Source organism: Chiroxiphia lanceolata, chromosome 5 (genome assembly GCF_009829145.1).
Source record: "Chiroxiphia lanceolata isolate bChiLan1 chromosome 5, bChiLan1.pri, whole genome shotgun sequence".
NCBI classification, from domain to species: Eukaryota; Metazoa; Chordata; class Aves; order Passeriformes; family Pipridae; genus Chiroxiphia; species Chiroxiphia lanceolata.
The window spans coordinates 63,387,097-63,412,634 of NC_045641.1; the positions used below are offsets into that span (position 1 = coordinate 63,387,097).

Consider the following 25,538-nt stretch of genomic DNA (forward strand, 5'->3'; position numbering starts at 1 on the left):
GGAGCTGTTGAGTTCTATTGCACAAGGACTGTGAAGCAAAATGGTTCTCATAAAAACACTGGAAACAGACATTTTGCAGAAAGAAAGTCAAATGGAAAAAACCACTTTTATAATTGTCCAACATATGCTGCAGAAATTTACTTGGATTTATATCAGCTGCATTTAAAACACAAACACTATACAGTATCTAACCCAGAAATAAGTTACGTCAAAGAACTACATATTGTAAAAAAAAAAAAAAAAGAAACATTTTTGTAAACAGACTTCACTATGGATTGTCAAATACACAGCTGCAGTTTTCAACTTCAGTGTCAATAACAATGTCCAGTAAGATAAGCAGTTCATAAATCATGGTGTATTACAGAAGGAGTGCGTCTGGGGTGAAAAATTTTGGTCATTTTCTTATGAAGTTTTTTAGACTTTTTCTATCTTGTTTTTTACAGGTTCCTGGTTTTTTTTCCATAACATCATGGGTAAAATTCCTAATTCGGATCTAAGAAGTCTGTTCATATCCCCTTGGAGCAAAAAAAAAAAAAAAGATTAAGTAAATTTCGTTGTCAAAAAATAGGTCTGACACCTGACTCTGTAAAACCATATACATCTGCCCGCTGAGAACTGAGTTCAGCTCTGTCATTGTGTCAGAATTTTCCTCTCCTCAAAATCCCATGTTTACAATCCTTTCTATTGGAAGCATTAAAAACTAAATGGGAGTGGCCATTCAGAATTTCCCACCAGTTGCTCTACATACATTTGTTGATAACTGCGTATTGTTCTTCACACGGAGTCAAACTTCATAGATGAAACATTTTGCCATTTTGCTGAGTTTCATTTTCTCGTTAAATATCTCCTCAAACCTCCTATTCTGCTTTGGAGTGAAATGGTTCTTCCAATCACCAACAGCACCTAGGAGAGCAGGAACAGAAAGAACAGTGAAGCTAGCAATATTTGAAGCAAAAAAATTGTTTAAAGGCAGCCCAGTTTTGTTAACGCTGTAGTTGGCACAGATTATTAATATATTCTTAACCACAGTCTCTGTGGTAGGTCATGACTGTGAGTTGTTTTACTGATCTGGCAAGACTCTGGTGAAAGCAGCTGGGTTGTCATCCATAAAGGCTGTTAAACCCTCAGCCTCGGAGTGGATTAGTGCCAACAAAAGTGGTGGATGAAGAGCAGAAGGTTTCCAAGGTGAAATTAGAGCTCCTGGTCATGTCAGCAGGGAGGCATCTTGCCATGCCTTAGTTGTATGTAGTTAAAGGCCTCTGCCTGGGTTTTTTCACAGTCAGTAGGGGAAATCATAGAATCATAGATCCCTGTTTGGGTTGGAAGGGACCTGTTCCAGTGCCTCCCTACCCCCACTGTAAAGAATTTCTTCCCTGCCCTCTTTCAGTTTAAAGCCGTTCCCCCTTGTCCTATTACTACCTGCCCTTGGAAGTGAAACTGTTGGGATTTTTCAAAATTTTCAACGTATCTTCATCAAAGTTCACTGACTTAAAAAAATGTATCTGTTTTTTTTCTTTTTTTTAATGACAGGTTGTATTTTGGCATTTCTTTCAGCTCATTGGTAAAAATGTTCTGAATTAACAGAAGGTACCATTTCCCTATTTATTAATTGAAACAACTCTTGGTTTTAAATTGTCAATTATTGTTCAAAAATCAAGTAAATAAATATAATCAAAATCCATGTAAACATGATGGATTTGGTTTTACTTATTATCCAAACCTGAGGAAGCTTCTGAAATGTCAGAAGCAAGAAAACAGCTCCTGCAGATATCTTAAAGTCACATCTGAACTAAACACTGTGGAAGATTTTCCTTGGATTCCAGCTTGCTCAGGGTCTGAAGGCTACCTGTGACCATTCTTTTGTTGTTGTCATTGTCAGCATATTCCTTTCTCAGGAATATTTCCATAAGATAGGAGGTGATAAGAGCAGTCTTATTCAGGAGGAATGTGTCTTGCTCTTTATTTTTCTAGTAAACTAAGTGACCTTTGCAGGTGGTGTCAGAGGAGACACATTGTAAAAGACTGAGGTGGTCAACTTCTAGATAAAAAACCCCATAGATAAAGAGTAATGCTGAGTGAACCTTTCCTTTTGGCTCAACAGCTCCCACTCCTTGGAGCAATATTAGTCAGGCTGTTGTTCTAGCTCCTCTGTGCTTCTCTAATATAAGTCTGCATTTGCAGACAGAGAACTTAGAAAGAAAGTGATTTTTAAGGGAGCTTCAAATTGAAGAATCCTGTCGTTGCTTCCTAGGGCTGACCCAAGCACCACGACACTCTGGGAAAGACCTGGTCCTTGGCCTCTGCCTGGATTTCCACTTCTTCTGCTGTGTTAAGAACAAAGGAACTTACCTTTTCGGAAAATCAGCTTCCTGTTGGATGTCAGAGCACACACAGTGTGACTGGGATCACTGTTCTCCTTTTCTGTGTCATTTTTCATCTCTGAGAATGAGGACTTACTGCAGATGTCTTGGATATCTTTGTCACTGGCGTTTAAACTCAAGAACAAAGCAATTTTCTTTACAACCTTAGGGAGATCCTGAGGTACAAGAAAAATAAAGCTTTTATATTTCTAAGCAGATTATCAGACTTTTAGCTAATTTGAAAAGGATCCTTTTTATTAGATAACAAGTTTGTCACACATTTATTTGCTTTCAAGCAAGCCAAGTATGTAATTGGACTGTGCAGATGACAGGTACAGTAAACCTGATTCCCCTCATACCCATACTCACAGAAATGAATAAATACTGGGTATGTCATACCAAACACAGTTATATTCCCAAATTTACTTCCAGTTCAGATAAAATGTTCTCCTGTCTCTCAGAATTATTTCACTAGGAATAGAGAAATACTCAAAGCTCAGCTTCTGTGTAAGTAGCTTATTTCAGTGGAGGTGACGTATCTAGAGATCTAACAGGTGACTCAGAATACAAAATAGTTTGTTTATATTCCTCATCTTGGAATTTTCGTGTTCCCAAAAAATGAACAAACCTATTTTAATAGAAACACTAGAGAGTGTTTTCTATTCACTCAAAAATTCATTCTTTGAAAGCTAAGGTCTTTTACTTTCTTTTTTTTTTTTTTTTTTTACTAAGAACAGCAAAGCAGTGTCTGCATAATTTCCTTTCACCAAACTGTTTTCCTACCCTTTCAGTCTTTAATTTTCTTGTTTATTGGGAATACAAGTACCACAAGACTGTGAGTAGTTCTGTTGTCTTACATCACTTTTTGAAAATTTCACTGGAAATGTCAGACATAGCATAGTTAATGTGTGGCCCTCAACAGATGTCCTTGGTCTTTCCATAGGACCAAGAAAGAGGAACTTAAAATTTTCCCTTATAGCCTGGAGAAAATTATGTAATATGAGTCTCATTCCTGCATGTAAGAAAAGTAACTCTCACAGGATTTGATATTTATATAACTTGTGCAGTCAGAATTAGTTCACTAATATAAAATTCTATGCAAATACAAAATATGCCCAAAGACATACATTCACATTTTCCTTCTTTCTCCTTTTTCATTGTAATTTCGTCTTTGATATTTTAATGATGCTAATTTACAAGTAATGCATTCTGAACCAAGTGCAGAGAGCATATTTACCTTCTTCATGTCTTCATAGAACAAAAATAGGATGTTTTTGTCATCTTCATGTTCTTCCCAGCTTAGGAAATGATCAAACCAGGATCCACAGACAACTGAAAAGAAAACCCATGTAAAATTCATTCAGATAAACTTCATTCATAAATAACTGTGGTGGTACCTCACACATTTAGGGGAATGATCCCTTCATAATATGTATCCCACATCCCTCTAAAACAAATGCAATTCTTTGCGCCAGGTGACTCAAACTTACAAAAGTGACATCCAAAGAGGTTACCATTCTTGTTGGAATTCTGAGATACAATTCTGTAGTAGAAACAGACTCCAAATCTAAGGAAAGGCCAATAATGAAGGAAAATGTACCCGCCTAACAAGATCTGAGCATCTCAGCAAATGACTGCGTGTCTGTGGTCACAGCTAGAAATATAATCACTTCACCAGGAAGTGAAATAAGGACTCTCTTAAATGGAGCACACTGTTGTCAGCTCTCTTTTGTCTCAGCAGAAGGGAATCTGTATAATTTTTAAACACCAAAGGAGGATTATGTAAAGAACTTATGCAAATACATCATGCAGCCAATAAAACAGATAAAATGGTTTTATAACTGAGTCACAGTGCTTGTTTTGCCTGAATGCTCCTTTTCCTGGACCATGGGAGGACAGCTAAATTTCATCTTTCTTCTACAAAACAACATTCTGACCTTTCCAGCTGAAAGGGAAGATGAAAGCCTCTTTGTAGGGCAATGAGAAGAGGCCTCGACAGAGCAATCACAGCCTGTGATTCTCCCAGACTGTGACTTTGCTTTTTTAAGCACCACCACAACAGCATAATCTTGTAATGACCAACATTTTGGTTGCAAACTGTGAGTTATAATTAAGCATTAATTATAACTAATAATTAAGCTGAATGCTCCAGTCTGTACCCCTCTCCAGCACATAAAGCAGCTTCTGAGTGCAAGGCACTCCACTCTGTGCAATTAGACCCTGCTCTCCTGGTCAACTACCCTGGGCATGTGGCCAACAATAGCATAGCCCTGTTGGATTCAGGAGTACAGCATACAGCCTTGGAGACTCCAGGGATGGCACCACAGTTGTCTCTCTGTGCCCTAACCCTTGTTTTCAGTTGATATTATGCAAGAGTACTGCAGGGTTTGAATCAAGCAGCACAACAGTCTTATGTTTTTATTAGAAGTGAAAATGACATTCAGAGTGAAATTAGAAGTGAAAATGACCTTTTCCTCCACATCGCCTCTTACCTAAATTTCTGATGTAACAAACATAATTATTTATGCCATGGGCAAGGACTCAGAAAATAGAAGGTGGCTAATAATTTGGAGGTAAATGGGAGATGCTTTTATAATTTAATCATAAAATCACAGAATGATTTGGGTTGGAAGGGACTTTAAAGATCATTTAATTCCAACCCCCCCACCATAGGCACAGACATCTTCCACTAGACCAGGCTGCTCAAAGCCCCATCCAACTTGGCCCTGAATACAATCCTCTTTTCTTTTTTTCCACTATTGTATGTTCAGAGTTCATACTAAACAAGCCAAGATCCTGCAAATCACTGAAGAACACGCCTTAGGCCTGCTCTGATCTAGGAACACAAGATCCAAGCCCAAGCCCAGAGAAGGCAGTGAGCAAATTGACTTCTGGAGCTCTGATGTGAGCCCATGATGACTGCAGTGGCACTTCTCTTTCAAAGTTTTCAAGCTGATCAATCATTACTGCTGTTATCATCACTAGGGTGACACTTTACTCCTCAAAGGACTAATAAAACACTAAAAATGGGAGTGGATAAAGTGAACAAGGTCCTGTTGTTAACTTCCATCCCACCACTCATAAAAATCTCCCTCCTGTCCTTGATCTTCGGACCCTGCTACTGAGACAACACATCAGGCAGAGTTGTGTGCAGGAGGGCTTTATGAACACGTCCAGACTCCTTTGAAGGGCTGCCCAGGGCCGGCTTCAAGACTGGGGAAGACACTAGACTATTGGTGCAGCCTGGTAGACTGTGCCCTCCCATGCCCTTTTCCTGCACTTGGGCACATGTAGGGCCGGCTGAGCTCCTTGTAAGAGAGCACCCGCCCCGCCCAGGACAGGGGCGGGCTGTAGACAGCTCAGCTACGCTGCATCTGCTCGGAGGAGCTGGGTACACATACCTCCCCTATCATAGCTTACACGTAAATTATTGGGGGGAAGCAGTCTGCTACTGAGGTTCACAAGTCAAGGCTGGAAAACTTTTGACACGGGGCAAATCCGCATTGGAATCAACAAATAGTCAGGGGTTGCAGGGTGGTCATGGAAAGAAAAGAAATCAGAGTCTTTTCTGGGAGAATAGGGTTTTTTTAGCAGGTGTGTAAAGAACAGCAAGAACCTGCAAAGAGCACTCGTGCTGAAATGATGCAGCTGCTTATCAAAATGTCTCATTGCAGGGCTGAAGAGAGCATCCTATTATTTGCTCTTGTTTGGTTTGGCATTAGAATTTATCCTGACACTCCCAGTCCCCTCACTAATGCCACATGAATAAGGAGTTCAATAAGGAGTTTTCACACAGTTCACATTTCTTAACTCTTTCTGTGCATAATAAGCTAATGTAAAATGCAAGGAGAAAACATTTATTCTTACCATTCCCTTTTAAGAACATGTCAAAGAAAGTAGTCCAGGTATCTACAGTGGGAAGGTTTGGGTTATCTCTGTAGTAATGATACATGGAAACAGCAGTGTCTTTTGGATTTCTGCTGATGTAGATCATCTGCAAATGAAGATGATATATTTATTAATGATAATATCCTTCCTTTGTTTTAGAGAAGCTCTGTGTGTAAATATTGCATTTTCACAGGCAGTTGGCAGTGTCAAACCCCTTTCCTTTAGGATTCCTCCTTCAGTGACCATGCCATTAAATTAGAAGTGTATTTGTCTCTTCTTAGGCAGGAGTCTGTAGTGGTTAGTAAACAATTCCATGTGGAAAGAGGTGTGTTTGCCACAGCTGGGTAATGTTTACATTTTATGAAAGAGCCTGGGTTAACTTTAACTCATGAGTCAGTTTACTATCTCATACATCTCATGTATGAAAGCATTTACTAATTAACATTCACAGGACAGCTGCAAAACATAAATTTTGGCTTTTCATTCAAATTTGCTTTGTCCCAAAAGTCTGTATCTGAGTTACCCTGAAATTTTAGATTTTCATTAAAAAAATCTGAGACCCAGAGCTTATTTTTAAAGACCTCCCACATTAGCATGGGAGGAACTGGTCTAGTGGAAGGTGTCCCTGCCCACAGCATGGGGGTTGGAACTAGATGATCTTTAAGGTCCCTCCCAACCCAGGTGATGCTATGATTCTGTGAACTCAAAACTGTGATCTGAGTCTGCCTCCCATGTTTCAATTCTCTTTTGTTCTCCCAAAATCTTTATGGGTTCTTCATAAAGCTTCAGCAGGAGGTGCATTTTCAACTCCAGTACAGCCTGTAAGTACCCAAGATAACTATTTTCTAAGACACTAGGAAATGAGGCCATGAGAAACCCTCCATCCCTAATGAGAGATTTATGATTGAAAGGTGTTGATGTTCTATTTTGTATGGTGCCTGGTATACAAATCACCCCATGAGAGCAGTGGGGCAGGAGCAGAACCCAGTCCCTAGTCCAAGTCTCTGCTCATGCTGCCTTCGACTGCTGATCAGCTGTGTCTCCAAAATTCACAGCAAACCACTTCTGGAAACTGTAAATCATTCAAAAATTATTAAGGATCAACAGGACAAGATATACTCCTAATAGACACTTAACATGTCTTACAGCTTTTATGTAACTTTTGCCTTACCTTGCATTTCTTTTTCTTAAAATTTGGAGGTAACATGTTGTAGTCTAAGTGTGTTGGAATGATTCTCTTTGTTGAGAGATTATTCAGCTCCTCCAGTTTGGAAATGTCTCCAAATTCAATGGGAGATGTTATTGTAACTTCAGTATCGTAAAGCTTTGTTATAACTCCTGCAAGCCAGTGGGTGCCTGCAAAAAAGTAATTTTAAGAAAAATAACAAACAAGAAGAAAAAAATATTTATTATCGAGAGGATATACAAGACATGTATTTTTCATATGGAAGCAGATTGCTAGTGAACAAATGATACCTCTACTCCCCCAGATTCAAGAAACTTTACATGACTGAATAATTCCATTGGCTCCAAATAAATAAACACTTGAAAAATTAGGGTTATAGCTGAAGTACAAAGTAACTCTGTGAGAAGTATTAATAACAGTACCAAAAACAACCTCATTAGATAAACTGCTTGTCAGCTGAGAGGTGGTTATATTATTTTTATCATTTATTTTAAAATAACTTGTTTTGTTTGATTGGTTTTTTTCTTATGGTAACTTGAGTCTATATATTTGGAAAGTACTGATTAAGCTTCCCCTTTGGTATGTGCTTCTCTGTGCAAGAGAGGCAGGTGGAGAGGAGATAAGAAATTAATAAATCTACAACCAAGAGCCATACAAATAACTTAATACAACTCTTGACTTGCTCATAATTGAATATAGGAAGTCCTCAGGAAAATCTTTTGAGTACTGGTGTTGCTTACAAGTAAGGAATATTTATTTGCATTCCAATATGAAAACATCTGAGATTATTTTCAATTACAGAATCAAAATGCAGGTAAATGGCCCGTATTTCTTGTAATTTTAACATTTACTGACAGCATAATATATTCACACACTCAAACATCCTTTCCTGTTTCTTCTACACAGATATTTCCCAAATAGTTTAAGCAGAGAACATGAAACACACAACTGAGACTTACTGCAACTAACATTTAAAACTAGAACTTACCTGATTTGGGATAGGAAACCAAAAGGACATCATCTTCTCTAGCATCAAAAGTATCCAAGGATTTTAAAAGTTCTGGAGAAGACCTGGTGGTAAAGGGAATTCCCTTAAACATGTGTATGAGTTCTGCCTCAGTGGAGTTGGACATGGTTGCTTAAGTCTTGGATTCCTGCAAATCAGATAACAAGGAAATGATGAGGATTTAAGAGGCACTTCTTAGTCAGATGGTCTGAAGTGACAAATTGAGACTGAGCAATATAAACCTCATGCTTATATACTTCGCTACACGCCGTGAAGTCCTATCAGATATTGATTTTTCCAGTAGTTGATAAAGGCAACTGACATATTAGAGACAACTTAATAAATAACTGAAATGCAGAGTCATGAAAAATGCACGTCGTTTGCAATTTATTGGCTGTCCAGATAAAGTTATGAGGTAATAGTTAAAAAATAATTCTGGAAAATAACAAGAATGGATATTATATGTTGCCTTAAAATATGCTTAATATGATTATACTGTAAGTTATACTTTGTTGGAAGCTGTATCTTAAAATACTTTTTATTAATACAAAAACAATGTCTTATTTTATGTGAATGAAGTATTTTTTGTTTTATTCTGTCAAATATACAACAGCCTGAAATTTCAAACCTGCAAATCAATTCCAAATGCTTGGATCTTGTGAAGTTAAGCAGCCAGTGTTTTGAAGATTTTTCTAATTTCAGTCTGAGGAATCTTAAAACCAGAGGCCCTTAGAGGTAATACAATTTTTTAAGATGTCATATGTCTCCATAAGAAAATATAGACAGCAAAAGTCACAAACTTAAAATAGATATTTAACATTGGCTTGAATCCTGCTTATTTCATGCCTAGAAGTAGTTGGAGACTTTTAAATCTTTCCCCAGAATATGCAGATTCATAAAAATAGAAGCCACTTTCAGGAAAGAGGCAATTCTCCATTAATTACCTGGTTTCAAATGGCTGGGGATATTTTTGAAAAAGTTTGAATCTGTGGAAATTGTCATTAATGTTTTAAACTGAAAGGTCCATTTTTATTTAACCTGACCTTAAGCATTGTGAATGCATCACAGTAAAATAAATAGCTTAGTTTTGAATCAAAACATTTTACAATGCTTAGTATTTTTAATTTTCCTTTCAATGGCCACAATTTAGTTTATTCTTTTTCACATTCTTTTCCCCAAACACCAAGTGGCTTCACTATTCCTACTGAAAGCCTCCTACGATGTATTCAGCTGAGACCCTTCAATATCTTCAACTTCATGCAAATCTTGCTTTAAAATGAAGCAAACTTTCAGGAATTTCCCGAGTTTACCAATGTTCCAGTTCTTTTTTTTTACCATAAATAACAACTTGGGTTTGGTCATTGGAGCTGACTACCAGATGTATTCCCACAATACCTGGTAAGAAGTTAATAAATAGACATACACTTCCAAGAAACACCTGAGCAGTGAGGATTACTCACAAGGAGTAAGGGTAGTTACCATCTTCTGTACTTGCTTCTTTCTAATCCAATGTCCCGAAAAGCCAGACATATAAGATTGATTTTTCCCCTTCTTTCTTTTATCTGCAGTATTGACAGCCTGCCATCAAAGAGAAGTGATCTTCTTGCCTGTATTGCCTGTAAAGTTGCCCTTAGACAGTTGTCACCTGCAAAATGTGCCCTGTGCCATCAGCAAACTGAGTTCCAGTTGCGCAGGGCCAGGGGGGGTTGAAATCATGGAAAATATGCTGCAGAGAAATGTTCCCTATCACTGGGGGTGAGAGGAGATGGAGGAGTCTTTCCAGGAGGTGATCAAGTGAGTCAGTGAGGGTACAAGAAACACTTGGATACTGGTGATCAGGTAGGAGTTCTGGAATCTCTCAGTGCTGAGGAGCTCAACATTTTCCTCTCACTCCCAGACTGAACACCTAAGCCATTGCTTCACACCTGAAGGCGTAAGTCCTTGAAAATCTATGCTCTGTCAACAGATTTCACTTGGGTCACTTCAGGTGTGCCAAGCATGTTCAAAGACATAAAGACACCTGTTTCCATGTTATCCTGAGTGTCTGTATTAATCTGAATACAGAGACTTCCAAGGTTTATTTTGACGTCATCATTCCTGCCATATCCGTGTCGCCCAAGCTAGTAAAACTTTATTACCTTGACCTGGTAGAAATAATCTTATTGTAAAATGTTTTGCATATTTACTATGCTTATTCCCTTTCATTTCCTCCTGCATTCCTGTTATATTTTTAGTCAGCACATTTGCCTAATCTAATGACTTGGACCTGAATTAATCATTCACAATAGAAATTGCTAAGGTGTAAAACAGAAGTGATACAGTAGCCAAGAAAATTGCAATTGTTTTAACTCATCTCAATTACTTTCTGTACTAGCTTATCTTTTCGGCATGTATAATGGTAATCCAGGGGAATGAAGTTGAAATTTCTCCTTCTCAAATGCTACCTATACCTGAAAAATAAGGCCCATCCCTGCAAGGGGACGGTATCCTGAATTGCAACAACTTATGGAAAAAGAGAGTATTCAGTATTTTGCAGGAAAAAGCTATTATTAAAAATATGCTAACTACATTGCCATAAAAACCACATAGCTACATTATCCAAAAGGAGCACAGTTTTAAAGAAGACCATGCCAAATTCTTCGTGCAACTTTGATTTTCTTCCTTATTGGTATCTATATCTATGTATCGCTATATATCTATTTATACATGTATATATATATATGTAAATATATACACACACACACGGATTCCGGTATATAGTGCCTGATATATATGTATATATCTCCTTATTTCTGCAACAGGTTCTGAGGAGGTTCTTCCAACCTCAAGCTGTCCTTGTCCTGGTTTCTGGCTTGCTATCCTCATCAATGGAGTACACATGTTAGCAGCAGGTCTCACAGGTATTTTCTGGCAAGACAGTCAGTGCTAAACCCAGAGTTTGGGGGTTCTCCATGATTTGAACAAAATACAACTGGGCAGTTGGACTCTGCACTCCTGGGCTGCTTCAGTCCAGCTCCTCCTGTCTCCACGTCTGACTTACCTTCTCCCATCCATATCTTTGTCTGGGTAAGTAACTCATTTCTGTTGCTTTAAATGACTGAAAAATTTGACTGTTCTCTTCCTGCTTCTAACCTGCAACCTCCAATTCAGGATCACCATCCTGAGGCCAATCTGTGTTCCCCTCCAAACACATCTTGTTGCCCAAATCATCTGAAATCATCAGGTTAACTAAAACCCTCTAACACTGCCTTTTTAGTGTTAATCAGTGAGGCATTACTTTATTCTTAGTCAGGAGGTGTGTGTGTGGCCGACAAAATTCTGGCCTCCACACAGACACTGATAAAAAACTTGTTAACCTATTTATACATTTTTAGCAAACAAATTAATGTTCAATGGTTAAAGAGAGTTCGTTTATCAAAACTTAAAGTTTCAGTAATTTTCCCAAGCTGTGTTCCCACAATAGCAGCTTATGACAACTTTGCTAAATGCTAACTAGAAGTGACTTAAGACTTAACGCACTACTTATGATTAATTAAAACAACTACTTAAAAAATTAAAAAAATAGAAAAATTATATCATTTCAAGCAGTCTCAGGCAGCACATACTAAAAGATATTGTGTCATTGTGGAAAATATGCAGACAAAGTCATATGTGTTGGCTACACAAGTCAAAATTTGGATGTACATCCACCGGGTTCTGAATGTTTTTAGCTAACACTGTCAAGCATCAGGTTTATCATTTTTTGAAATGTCCTAAAGCTATGAAATATTTCAGTCTTGTCATAATGAATGGAGAGGTAAAATTGACATGGCCAGTCATAGGGTTTTATTGCTCCAATGCTCCACCAGATAGAGCAGATACCTGAAATTAATAGAAGTTATGTGTACAAAGATTGTCCTCGTGCATCTGTGTAAAATTTATACAGAGGCTCTGCAGCCGTGATGACAGAGCAACATCTTTCAAGACCATTTCAGAGCAGAATATCAAATATAGCTGCTGTTACAGAGGATGCAGGACCGATCTCTGAGACAGAAGTTCACCTGGGAAATCCATGGTTACAGGTAAGCTGTGTAGTCCCCCAGTCTCTTTTCAATGCCTCCACTGTGATCTGAACACAACAATCTTTTCTGTAGGGATCACACTGTCCAACCTTTGCATTCACAGGATCACAGAATGGTTTGGGTTGGAAGGGACCTTAAAGATAACTCATTCCATGCCCCTGCTGTGGGCAGGGACAACTTTCACTAGACCAGGTTGCTCAGAGCCACATCCAACCTGGCCTTGAACATTTCCAGGGATGGGGTAGCCACAGCTTATGGAACTGTTCACATCCCTAGATACCTTTTTGTTCTCTGCTTTGGTGCAGTGACTCTTCCTGCGCCCCACAACTCCTCATTCCGTGGAGAGGGATGATGTGATTGCTGGTCCTGACACATACACTGAGACCCCACCCTTACCTTGGTGCACATCTCGGGCCACCTCCAGAATCATCCCCTGAGTCATTTTCTCTTTGGGATGTGCTACCATTTTAAACCACTTCTGAGATTTTCTGGGAGTCTTACCGCCCCACTGCAGACATCATAGTGTACTGTGGGGAAAAGGGTGATGGCTAAGAACTGAAATGACTCCAATTTGTGGTTGTTCCAGGTGAACTGACATGTCAGTTCCAGGTTGTCTGGTGAACTGACATGTCCTTAAATGATAAAGAGAAAGCATTTAGCTTTACCTGGGAGAACTGAAGAATTTCACTTCAAGGATTTCAATGAAGTCCCTACTTATTTTAATGTTACAACTGCAGTGTCTCACCTAAGTTTATGATCAAGAGCTATTTAATAGAGACAGCCTGCAAAATGGTTGGATGCAGCATGAGTGCTCAGATTGTTTGGGAAGTTAGGGCACCTCAGTGTCTGGATGCTGACAGTTTAGGAACCTAACCCTGGGCTTCTATGTGGTTCTGAAAAAAATCTGTTTGCAAACTGGGTGTAGAGCTCACAAACACATCAAGATTCATAGTAACTCTACCTCGGTGTACTGTGAGCTGGTCCCAGCTATCAGGTGGTGTGACTCAGCCAAAACTGCTTCACTGGAATTGGCACTGGATTGCTTTACACTTCCAACAGCAGTTCTCTTCCTGGTAAGCTTTGTTGCAGTGTCTCAGTGCTTTCAGAGAGGCCTCTCTTCATTAACCCGTAGCTCAACACTAATCAAGCCGTACGAGCTAACAACTCTGATTTCAGAAATCTCTGACTTCACAGGCACTGCAACCTGTGGCACCTGTGCCTGTGTTTAATACTCTGGGGGAAGTCAACAGTATGTGCAGAGTCATGTTGCATTTATGGCATGTCAGACTGTAAAGTTCTGTGACCTGCCTTTATCCCTCTCACAACAAATCATCGCCTGCAGATATTCTGTGCCACGTCCACGGCTGATGCAGCCAATCATAACCATCCCAGAGCTGTGCCCCTTGGAGAGCTGGCAGGCAATTGCCACCTCTGAGGTCACTGATATCTCCCCAACGTCTGACCTGCACATTATGACACCTTCAGGGCGTTCACACATATTTAATGAAGACATGAAGGGGTGGCAGGGGGAGAAGTGGCAAAACATAAAATCGAATGAGGATTTTAACCTTCATTGGTCTAAAAAAGATGATGCTGCATGCATGCAGGAGGGCTCAGCTGGGTAGGCCCTCTCCCTAGTAAGTGTGTCAGGGTGGGGTTGCCTAGGGACATTCCTAGGTCTCCAAGGTGAGAGGAGAGGCCATGGAGGCCTGAATTATTCTCTGCTTATCTTTATTGGCACAGCTAATGTGGAGGCTTATTGGCATGACAAAAACCGATGAGTCACTAGCTTGTGCTGGGGCACCAACACTTCAAGTGATTCTGGGAATTTCATTGGTGGCTTGAAATGGTTCCACCTTGTTTTAATTTGTTAGGATAACTGGATAGAAATTGTCTGATATTTTGAAGCATACAGACAACAAAAGGCTAAGGTATTCTGTAGGGAGCCAGGTAAATTCCAGAAAAAAAAAGCCTTTTGATATGTATGTCCTTCAGAGATCTACACTGTGTGGGACATCACTGGATGATGCTATCCTGTCAGTCTATACACTGCTTTTAAATCCAGCACCTAGCTAGCCACAGCTACCTCTGGGAAGGCTTGTGGGCCACAACCAGTGGAAGCGTACCAAGGGGAAGAGGAGCATAGGTGTCCATACGCAGTGAGACAGTGCCCAGCATGCGGTGGCTGAGTGGCTCCTATCTGCAGTGGAAAGGTCAAAGGAAGTGTCTAAATGTCCTGTTCTTAAGAAGCCCCTCCACAGCAGCTGAGAGGAGTCTGAGATAAACACAGACACGGCATATCAGACTATCAAGGACTTGTTATCTTACCTATGTCATTGTGGAGAGGTAGGGTTGTTTCCTTGTGCCCAAGATATGGTTTGCAGCACCCACCACCCTGAGTTACAAATGCATTCTGCAGTCCCAACCCCACCTTCAGTCTCTCCTCCACAGAAGAGAGCTGAACCCCACAGGTTGGGATGCCCCCCTCCATCTCTACCTTCCCACCTTGCCTTGGTCCTAGTTTATTTTAAGGTCCTAGATTATTTTAAGGTCCTATCTTATCTTAAGGTCTTATATTAATGTTCCTTATTTCAAGGTTCTTTAAGGTCTCTCTGTCATAAGTTATTAGGCTTGAGCTGTAAAATGCTACAGGAAAATCAGAAGATGATAGAGAGGAACTGGGAAGCACCGGGAAGAAAGGTAACTCCTTCCCAGCCAGCATCAGTACAGCCCAACCTTCCCCATAACTGTTAGTCAGTCCTGGACAAACAAATTAACTCCCAAGTCCAAATAGAACTTACCTATCTGGTATTTATAACAGCTTTCTGTCATTTGGAATGGAAACAGCAATTGAAACACAGGCCAGATCCAGACTGGATAAGTGAAACACGTATTTCATGCCAATTGTCTGATTTTTTATCATTCAGTGGCAGTGCAATATTCTGCAAAGTTTATATTTCGCCTCTCTTCTTATAAGTTTGTTTGTTTGTTTTTTTTTTTAGTACGTTCTTGTGTTATATGAACTCTTTAAGCACAGATGTTTTATACAGGAAAGAGAATTCCTTCTGCACACTTGTCCTCTCTGGCAGAGTCAGATGTAGTTCAGAACAAGGGAAGAACAAGTCAGGATTCTCTGCCAACACAGCGTTTTACTCAATACTGGACAGAGTGAAAAAAACCCAACACCTTTTCGTGGTTCTAATGAAAGCTTTCAAAACAGATGTTTTGCAGTTGCCCAGATCTTTTTCTAGGATGGAGCACAGCTCATGACACTTTCTTCCCATCATGTGAGATATCATTTTGGTTTAGACTAAAAGGTACAAATAGCTCCATAGTTCCTGTAGTCTAACCACAAGTGTAACATACTATACAATTTCATCCAGTTGTACCTGGTCACATGTCAACAGCCTGTTGCACACAATTATATTTTCCATCTAGTCATGTTTGAAGTCTTCATTCAAAAGAACAGAGAAGTTCACTTCAACCATTTCTTTCCTGGGAGATAATTGCTATCACTGTTATACCTGTCTCACTGCTAACTTAAAAAAGGGATTTTTCCAAATGCGAACAATCATGAATCAATCTACCTTGTTTTTTCTACACCTTTCTGGGAGGTGCTGAAATATAAATGGCTTAAAATTCTTCATCTTACCTGAATTTTTCATACACGCCATCGTCCTAAGAGAAAGCATTACAACCAAGACTTGCAACATACAGTGCAGAAGACTGAATGGGTTCCAGCCTCCCTGGGATTCATTTCCATCATAACACTTGCACAAAGCAGGGACAAAGGGGGAGGATGTCTGTGTGTTTGGGCAGCAGGTTGCCATGGGGAGTGGGCTGCCAATAGTCCAGGTCCAGGGGCTAAAAGCCTGCTGCACTCAGATACCCCAGATGTGATCAGGATCCTTCTGGGCTAATGGAGTGCATGAATCAGGACTTGCACCAGTCTAGCCATGCTCCAGAGCATGCACTGTCTAGGATAGAACTACCCTGGGAACTACTTGCTGGAGTGTGTCCAAAGAGGCTGGAGCATGTCCAAAGAAGAGCAATGGAGCTGTTGAAGAGCAGAAGTCCTTTGAGGAGCAGCTGAGGGTCCTGGGGCTATTTAGCCTGGAGAAAAGGAGCCCCAGGGGGACCTTATTGCTTTCTACAACTATCTGAAAGGATGTTGGAGCAAGGTGGGTGTTGGTTTCTTCTCCCAGGTAAGAAGTGACAGGACAAGGGGAAGTGGCCTCAAGTTGTGCCGTGGGAGGTTTAGATTAAATTAGTATTTTAGGTGCTCAGAGCAGAGATAGATGCTCTCATGAGTTTCCTTCCTACCTGAATTGTTCTGTGGTTCTGTATTTCAGAACTCAGTGGTAGGACCACTGTTGAAACACACTCCTTGTTTGTGTAAATCCAAAACAGGTGTTTTCACCTGATGAATGTTGTCTTGATATATACAGTGTTCTGTGGACAGCAGGATAATGTAAGTGCAAAACTTCAGTAAAATAAATGGAGTTAAGGGATATTGATGGGATGACTGACACTGCAAGATCATATCTTTCTGAGTCAGTCTTAAATGCAAAATTTCACCTAAATAAGCAATAAAAGAATAGTTACCCCCAAATCCAACTACTGTTCTACTTAGGTTAGTTTTTGTTTTCACTATCAACTACTTTTTTTCCTGCAGAGTACCAGAAAATCCAAAAAGTTAACTGATGTGGAGTGGAGCTGTCTTCCCCATCACCACTAATGAATGATCATTTTCAGCTCTAAAAATGTTGGGTAAGGCCTCCAAGACCTTATAAAATTGAATATAATTGAGGAATACTGTATTATTTGCAATAACACCATAAAACCCATGATGTAACTTAGCCGAAATAGTTATTCTTGTCTTAACATGATTAAGAGATCAGGATCCAAACCAGATTAAATAGGAAGAAAACCTTTAAACACTGCTGGGCCCAAACTCACATCAATCTTTAAATTCGTGGATCCACATTAAGACCTCCTAGATGTCATTTGGGTCCCCAGGATTAGCATTTCACATTGACTGTCTCTCTTCCTCCAGAGTTATCTTGCCATAAAAAATTGTGTGATTAAGATGTAGCATGGGGTTACCTGTTAGTTCTTTATTATATTATTCTCCTTGTTGACTCACTGGCTTCCACACAGCTAGCCAGCTTCCATAACTTCTATTCACAACAACACCTTAATTACCTCCCTGAGTGCATAATTTCTTCAGATGCACTTTAATCAGCAAACTTTTTAAAAATTCTCTCATGCTGTCAGCCTAGTAATAACTTCATGAGCTATTTTATTGTTTTCTGACGAAAAGCAAATGCTTTTGAAGACTGACAGGTTAAATGCAAAATTGAGCAAATTGGGCAATACATGTTTAGAATTCCAGCTGCTTTTCACAAAATTGCCCTCAATTTCCTGCATTTGCAGATCATTATTTCTTATACTTCTAGTGTTCTGTTATTATTTTTATACAAAGAGAAGAAAATGTAGCTGGTTGAAGGATAAAAAAGAAAAGTTAATGGAAGAGAAAGAGCATGCAGTTTATTTCTCTATATGGGATTGCAGACAAATTCCTAAAATGATCTTTAAAATAAAATACAGACAGCAAATATAAATATCAAAATATAGACTCATATTTCTTCATGTTTCAGGCATATCCAACATTTTCCCTCAAATCCTTATACCTAATTAAAAAACGTCTCTTCCTTTTTTGCATGAATGTAACTCCAGGATCAGTCCTGTGTTTTGTCTTTAGAAAATAGGAAATAATGTTGAGTTTACTGGGAATAGTGTGTTTATCCATGGATGGCAGGATCTGGATTTTTCAAAACTAGATCTAACTGAGAGAAAAAGAGGTTTTTTAGGGTAGAAATAAAAATACTAAATGTTATCAGCTGCATAAATGTGACTTTGCAAAAATTCTTGATGGCTGAATGTAAAATGAAATAATTATGTGCATGACTTATTTAAATGTGTATGTAGAAGTCACGCACATATATGAAAGACATGACTTTAGAAGGTGGAAATGAATATATAAATATGTGAAATGAATATATGTAAATGTAATCTGAATTTTCTTTTGTTCTTAAAATCAGAGAGCTCTTCAAATGAATATTTATGATGTGTGCAAAACATCTTACGAAGTTATTAGGTTTATTTCTTTCCTTTATGCTTGTAAAGTGATTAATCCTGCTGACAGTGAAAGTCTTAACATCATAGGTCTGCCCTCATTATCAGGCAGCACAACAAGCAGTGACTACACCACTCTCATCTGATGAAGATACTCTCAAATCTTCAAGCTATTTTTCAATTACTTTGGTTGCTCTTTTGATGGAATGTGAAAGAGAAGTGCAGCAGAAAAATGGTGCAGCCAGCCAGTGTCCTGCACCTTAATGCAGAATTAATGTTTATGAAATTTTGAGATATGAGTCTAGAGGTGTACCTTTTGTGCTGGGCATTGTGGCCCTGTTTGGCTTTAAATGAGTAGATAAGATTTTGATTGGTTTGAATTATTTCTAAATGGACACTGGATTTGATTTATGGTATTTACTTGTTTAGTGAACAGAGGCCAGTTCTACCATTTAGGCATATTTCTACTGATCAGCAACAAATAGGGTAATAGACATTCCTTCTTTTATAAACATATAAATTAAGGTGTGGCAAACACTGGGGCTTCAGTGCAGTTCCTAGTCTCCCAGTTTTTAGCTCTGCAATGTGATAATCCTAGTTTTAGATAACAAACATTATGAACAAATAAATACCAAATAATATGAATAACAAACCCAGTCTGTTTAAAATTCATAAACATGTGTTCGTCTTCTGAGGCTGAGCAAGTGAAGTTCTCCCTCTGGCCTGAAGCTGCCTGCCAAGATTTATTGTGACTACCTGACACAGGTAGTTCTCTTAGAGAACATCAGTAGACTTTAGCTTTGCATCTCAGTCTCAGCTTTTGGTATGGAGCAGTGCAAAGAACAGCAAACCCTCTTGCCCCAAGCCATCTGACACGTGTTCGGGGCCTCACAGGGCCTCTGGTCTTGTCTGCTCTGAGGGAAAAAGGAGGATGGGTCTGCACAGAGACACCCAAGTTCTTCTGGGAATGTGCTTCTGATTCTGGTCTGCAGGCAGCCTGGGAGTCAGCTGGGGAAAACTGTCACTTCTTCCTTGTTCTACAGTAATTTCCCCTCAACACACACTTCTCCTTCTCTTCCTCCTTCCAGCACTTCTTCCACCGCTCCCTTGCTGGTCTGGGCTATTGAGCTATTAGTACTAATAGTAAAGACATTAAAAAAAAAGCTGATCTTTGCTGACTGACACTCCTTGCTGCTGTATAGGCAGGTCACAGCCAGTGGGTTAGTAGAGGGTACAAAATCAGGCACTTAATAGCTGCTGCATCTCTCCTTCTGCTGACTACTGCTCTCTCCCTTCCCTCAACACTTCTGAAAGATTAAAGACCTTGTATTCTTTCTCATGTGAGGGAGGTAATGAGAGGTGTAAGACCCAAAGACATACAAGACAGTTAAAATTTGTCTGGAGGTCTCAGAGAGGTGTCCAAGACCCCAAGGCTAAATGTCCCAGCCTATTTATCCACGAGCAGGTCCAGAGTCACTGGAGGTCTCCCCCAGATGTCAGGCAACAGCACACACAGGCTGTGGGCTTCTCTAGGTAGCAGCACATGTGCTGTGGGCAACGAAATGGGATCAGTCTACCTCCTTTCTAGCCAGGAGACCTCCAGATTTCTGATTGGCAGAGAAAGGGAAAAGAATGGTTAAGCCATGCCCCTACCTTGGGCAGATGCTTCCAGTCCCTTTCTCACACTTGAGACTCTCCCCACCAGCTCATGCAAGATCTCCCTTTCAGATCCACCAGTAGCTTTCCCCTCATTCTCATGTCCACATCAAGCTCAGCCATACCTATTCTCTCCTGCCTTCTCTTTCTGGTTAGCTGCAGTTCTCTCTCCCAGCTATTTTTTTCCCTAATCCTTTGCCAATAAAAGTACACCAGTGCCATCTTTATTTTTTTAAATGTTTTGTGTAGTTGAAGGCATCTGGACCTGACAGCATTTATGGCCCTTTCAAACAATACTGAAGATTATACAGTATTGAAAATAATACAGAAGCAGCTCTATCTGGTTTCTACCTATCATGCTCAATGTTACCCAAGTGCAATTTACATCTGATAACATGACTTAGCCCTTTGAACTATTCAAATCATATGTAAAACAGCCTAACCAAAACCCCCTTAAAAAGTCTTCCTGCACACATGCAACGTGAGCATTTTGCACGCACGTACCCAGGCAGCTTCGGTCTTTTTGGATGTCACTATATTGGTAATGCCTCAAATGTGCAGAAAATAAGAAAATTGTGAGTGTCTTAGATTTGGGGACCATCATAAAAACTCTGGAGAATAAGAAACATTGAAAAAATGCTTTTTTTTTTTCCTTTTTTTTTTTAAAGCGGAGGGATTGTATTGGAGAAACCTCTAATTTAAATGACCCCATTTTTGGCTTGTTAGCTTTACTCTACAAGCCATTAATATGCAAGCAAACGTCAAGAGAATGAAGGATTTAAAATATTTAGAATTGATCTTTAAATTGTCTTTTTGTCATATGCTGTTAATATTAATGATTCTCCCCTGTGATACAGGGTCATAGGTAGGATGATTCTGTGCTCGAAAAGAGCAAGACACTTTTAGGACCTGTGTCTCATACAGAACATAAATCCTGTGATCTGGGCTGCTTATTTATAGTTTATCACCTACACTCTGGCATGCACAGGAGGCAGCCCACAGGAAAGTCTTAAATTCACCTGCAACCTGACAGATGATTTGCTGTAGTTGGTATTTTATTAAACCAAAACTGAGAGCAGCCGCATGACAAGACAAATTCTCCTCTCATGTCTGCTTCTACAACCTTATTATCCTCTCTTGGCCAGTTGTGTTTAAACAAACCAAAGGAAACAAGGGAAGTAAAATGAGCATCTAAGCAACATTATTTCGATGGATTTGCCACAGATCACATATTAAATTAGTTCCTGGAGGATGCTGCAGCTGCTACATAGAAGATCAATCACTTGACTTGCATTAGATTTGACAGCTATAAATTCTTTTAGATGCATGGTCTGATGGACTTAGATTAGTCTCCTTACAAGTGAAACATCAGACATCAATGCAAGATTAGGATAATTGTCCTAGTCGGCAATTACAGGGGACTAAGAGAAAAATGTTCATATTGGGTAAGTGGGTATATTTGAAAAAGAAGGAAAAAACCAAAGTTAAATATTGAAAAGCAAAAATACAAATATCTGAGTTACTCCTTCTGCCGTGATAGACCACAGCATGATCAGACTCAGAAATCCAGATTTCTTTGCTATTAATTTTTGTTTGTTTGTTTGTTTGTTTGTTTTCAGGGGGCTTCATTTGTTTTCTTACTTATCTGAAATGCATTAAAAGCTTTTTGAGAAGCCAACTGATCAACTGTACTAGGCAGATTTCCAAAGCAGAGGCATCTTCTAAAGCCTATTGAAATCAAAAGAAAGGCCCTCATATTCATCTGGTCCGATGTAAACACATTTTATTTGGAGACCATCCCCTATAATTAGCTGACTCAGGCTGTCTGGTCCTTTAAGTGCTCAGTCCCATTGAGCTTAATTCTCTTCCCACATAACTGTAGAACCATGGAATGGCTTGGGTTGGAAGGGACCTTAAAGATCATCCAGTTCCAACGCCCTGCCATGGGCAGGGGCACCTTCCACTAGACCAGGTTGCTCAGAGCCCCATCCAAACTGACCTTGAACACTTCCAGGGATGGGGCATCCACAGCTTCTCCGGGCAACCTGTACCAGGGCCTCGCCACCCTCACAATTCTTATTTCCGGTAGAAATTGTTCAAAGCTTCTAATAGCTCTTTCAGGAAAGAATCCAGCCACTGAGTTTTGGGTAATAATAAGGGCTGCGGAGAAAATAAACTGTTTAATGAAAAAAAGAAAAAGAAAATGAGAGATAATTCTTACCCTGGTGTTTTTTTTAATATCCTTTAAAAAAAAAAAAAAAAAAAAAAAAGAACCATTACAAATTTTTCTCTGAAAAAAAATGTGAACTCCAACCACTTACTTGCCAACAGCTGGGTCAGGCTTATATTCACATGAATGTGGAGTAAAACTTCTTCAGCTTCTTAAAAATTGGTTCAGATCTTTAAGTAGATTGGCCACTCTCTTACAGTCTGATGACATTTATACTGGAAAGTGCATATTTCTCTGGACTGTTTGGGTTTTGACATGTGAGGCAGAATTTTCTAGCAGAAAAAAGTCTTCAATTATCTAGCCAGCTCCATTAACATCTCCAGCACTTCTGCCTGATCACTTAACAGCATCCCCAGCTGTGACCAGTATGTACTCACACTACTTAGCACAAATGGTACTCACAGTGCTTTATAAACGCTGAGCTCGTGAGGAATGAGGGTGTTTGGAGTCTGGGCCATTATCTAGTCAATCTCTGCACAACCTTGTGGGAAGGTCTGTGTGTCTTTTTCTCTGTTGGTGATGTTCATTCTGTTCTATTAGAGCTTGATTCTGGTCCCAGAGAAGTCTGTGGGTGTCTGTAATCCTCTCTGTGGCTGTGTGATCCCACTGGTGCTATTTCACACAGCTCAGAGGCCATGGGATGCTGCCACAGGGTAGTTGAGCTTGCTTAAACTGGATGAACTGAGGTGTAGTGAGGTAACAGCAGAAAAAGGCACAGGTGGGATTTACACAGTGAATTTCATGAAGAAATGTTAAAAATGCATGGAATCTTAAAGAGATTATTGCCCAGGTGTCTTCACTAAGTGAAATCTCCTAACAACAACCCTAGACAAGAGACTGAATTTATTTAGACATTGACTGAAGGGTGGAACTTGTTATTAACCTGTACTGCGTGTGAGCCATTGGTTGAGATGTGCAAATCCATTAATCCCTTAGACTGTTCAGTCCTTCTGGATGTATTTTTGATTTGTTTTCTAGTGAGATTTGTTGCTTAAGAATTCAGCACCTGTTGTTTGGCTTTTTCGGTATCTCTAGATCAAATCTCTACCAACCATCAGAAACCTGTTTAACTAAGTTTGGCAGAAGAATTTCCACTGAGAAAAGAGAGAAAGTGCAATCTTTTAACGAGTGGGTATTTTAGTAGGGACTGTATTCCAAGAAAATTAATAAACCCAACCCAAAACTATAAAAAATTTCAGGTGCAACATTCTCCATTCCCTGGGTAGTTACCTCTTAAAGATGCCAGGAGGTGCATTAATTAAGGTTTTATCCCAGATCATAAATAAAATTTAGCCTGAGGATGGGGAAAGGACACAGAGCCCTTTCAGCAGCTTAATCCCATCTCAGCACTGGTGAGGCCACACCTTGAATACTGTGTCCAGTTTTGGGCCCTTAAAATCAGGAAACACATCGAGGTGCTGGAGCTTGTCCAGAGAAGGGTGATGAAGCTGGGGAAGGGTTTAGACATGAAGCCATGTGAGGAGAGGCTGAGGGAGCTGTGGGTGTTCAGCCTGCAGAAAAGGAGGCTTGGGGGGACCTTATTGCTCTCTACAACTACCTGAAAGGAGGTTGTAGTCAAGCAGGGATTGGCCTCCTCTCCCAGGCAACAGGCAATAGGACAGGAGGAAATGGCCTCAAACTGCACCAGGGGAGGTTTGGGTTGGACATCAGGAAGAATTTCTTCACTGAAAGGGTTAAGCATTGGAAGGGGCTGCTCAGGGAGGTGTTGGAATCACCATCCCTGGAAGGGTTCAAGGAATGACTGGCACTTAGTGTTATGGTCTAGCTGAAAAGGTGGTGATCAGTCAAAGGTTGGACTTGATGATCCTGGAGGTATTTTCCAACCTTAATGATTCTGTGATTCTATTTCAGTCTTCTCCCTCTGCCCATCATAATGTTCCCACTCACTTCTCTAGCACCTCCAAGGCAAAGCCAACTTGGCAAATACGGAACAACGACTGCAGCAATCAGAATGCATTTACAGTGGTGTTTTAAAGCAATTATTGAACAGACACTTTGCCAAGACCGACTTTCACATAAAAGGATAAAGCTAATGTATGTTGGTCAGTTTTTGTGGCTCTTACTGTAAGCATCCCGTGACTTAGTCTCTTGATTTTTTGGACTTTGTTATTGATTTGACTAACAAAGGGTTTTGGAGCTGATCCATTACTCCTTAAAACAAGGCATAATTACTAAATCCCAACTCACAGCCTGTTTCTTGTTCTTAGTTTTCTGTCCCCCCACTGCCACCAGTGTACCTTTTGTGTTCAGGCAAATGAGAAGACAATTCCTACTGAAAGTGCAAATGTTTCTCCTTGCCAGTTCCCCAAAATGTGCCAGTACTGAGTTCCAGCAAGGAAGTTACCAGATTTTCCTAACCCGACTGAATAATTTTAAAATATATTATGTGTATCTGCCTATCTATTTTTTTCTTAGGACTGAGACATAATGGAGACTAGGAATGAGGGGAGGATATTTTGACTGATAGAACTGAAGAAAGCGTCGTGATAATAATGGAGGTGTTAGGGAAAGGTATAGAAAGTAAAGAAAAAATAGGTTAGAATAACAACTGAATAAAAGTGTTACTGGCAGAGGATGTGTGCAGAGAGAAGAACATGAAAACAGGCATGAAACAGAAGTACCTGGGAGAGGAGAATGACCTGGGGGAAACCATGCCTCTGAGGAAGAACTAGCCTAATCAGATAGATTACATTAAAGCACAGCAAATCTGGATTTGCCACCAATCCTTTCATGTAAGTTCTGTCTACTTACATGGTACTTTTTGAGGTTATTATCTTTATTATGTGTGCAGTGGGTAACACTGTAGTATTCCAGTTGCAGCTGGAGCTGCTGTGTGCAGCTGTGGCATATAAATGGCAGAGGGTATAAAGCTGGCAGAGGGTTTGGGAGATGTATAAGGAAAAGAGAGAGCAGTCAGCAGTGGGCAAGAGGAATGCTTTCAGCAGGCAACATGCTCAGAGGGCTTGCAAAATGCCATGAAAATAAAAATTCT

General features: G+C 39.8%; 1 protein-coding gene and 1 long non-coding RNA gene across 6 annotated transcripts in view; one reads left to right on the plus strand and one right to left on the minus strand.

The window, feature by feature from the left end:
• Positions 1 to 455: 455 nt before the first annotated feature.
• LOC116787332 (sulfotransferase 6B1-like) lies at positions 456 to 8,669 on the minus strand. The gene is made up of 7 exons (XM_032688857.1): positions 8,423 to 8,669; positions 7,420 to 7,604; positions 6,228 to 6,354; positions 3,598 to 3,692; positions 2,350 to 2,536; positions 749 to 903; positions 456 to 515 (listed from the first exon to the last, which is right to left on the minus strand). The coding sequence occupies exons 1-6, from the start codon at positions 8,565 to 8,567 to the stop codon at positions 785 to 787; spliced, it is 858 nt and encodes a 285-aa protein (XP_032544748.1). The 5' UTR covers positions 8,568 to 8,669; the 3' UTR covers positions 456 to 515; positions 749 to 784.
• LOC116787333 overlaps positions 6,951 to 25,538 on the plus strand; it is a 40,709-nt gene continuing 22,121 nt past the window's right edge. For 3 of the 5 annotated variants that reach the window (XR_004357248.1, XR_004357250.1, XR_004357249.1), the window contains exons 1-5: positions 6,951 to 7,069; positions 9,054 to 9,175; positions 10,009 to 10,279; positions 11,242 to 11,506; positions 12,366 to 12,501. This is a non-coding gene — a long non-coding RNA (uncharacterized LOC116787333). The remainder of the gene's footprint in view (positions 7,070 to 9,053; positions 9,176 to 10,008; positions 10,280 to 11,241; positions 11,507 to 12,365; positions 12,502 to 25,538) is intronic. The other 2 variants (XR_004357253.1, XR_004357252.1) reach the window with 2 other exon arrangements.

What these genes read in the sequence shown, in the direction of transcription:
- LOC116787332 (XM_032688857.1), bottom strand. Translation starts at nt 8,567, where the DNA reads ATGTCCAACTCCACTGAGGCAGAACTCATACACATGTTTAAGGGAATT. An exon ending in GGTTTCCTATCCCAAATCAG is followed by an intron (nt 7,605 to 8,422) that starts GTAAGTTCTAGT and finishes ACTTTTTTGCAG; the next exon opens with GCACCCACTGGCTTGCAGGA. An exon ending in TTAAGAAAAAGAAATGCAAG is followed by an intron (nt 6,355 to 7,419) that starts GTAAGGCAAAAG and finishes CTTCATTTGCAG; the next exon opens with ATGATCTACATCAGCAGAAA.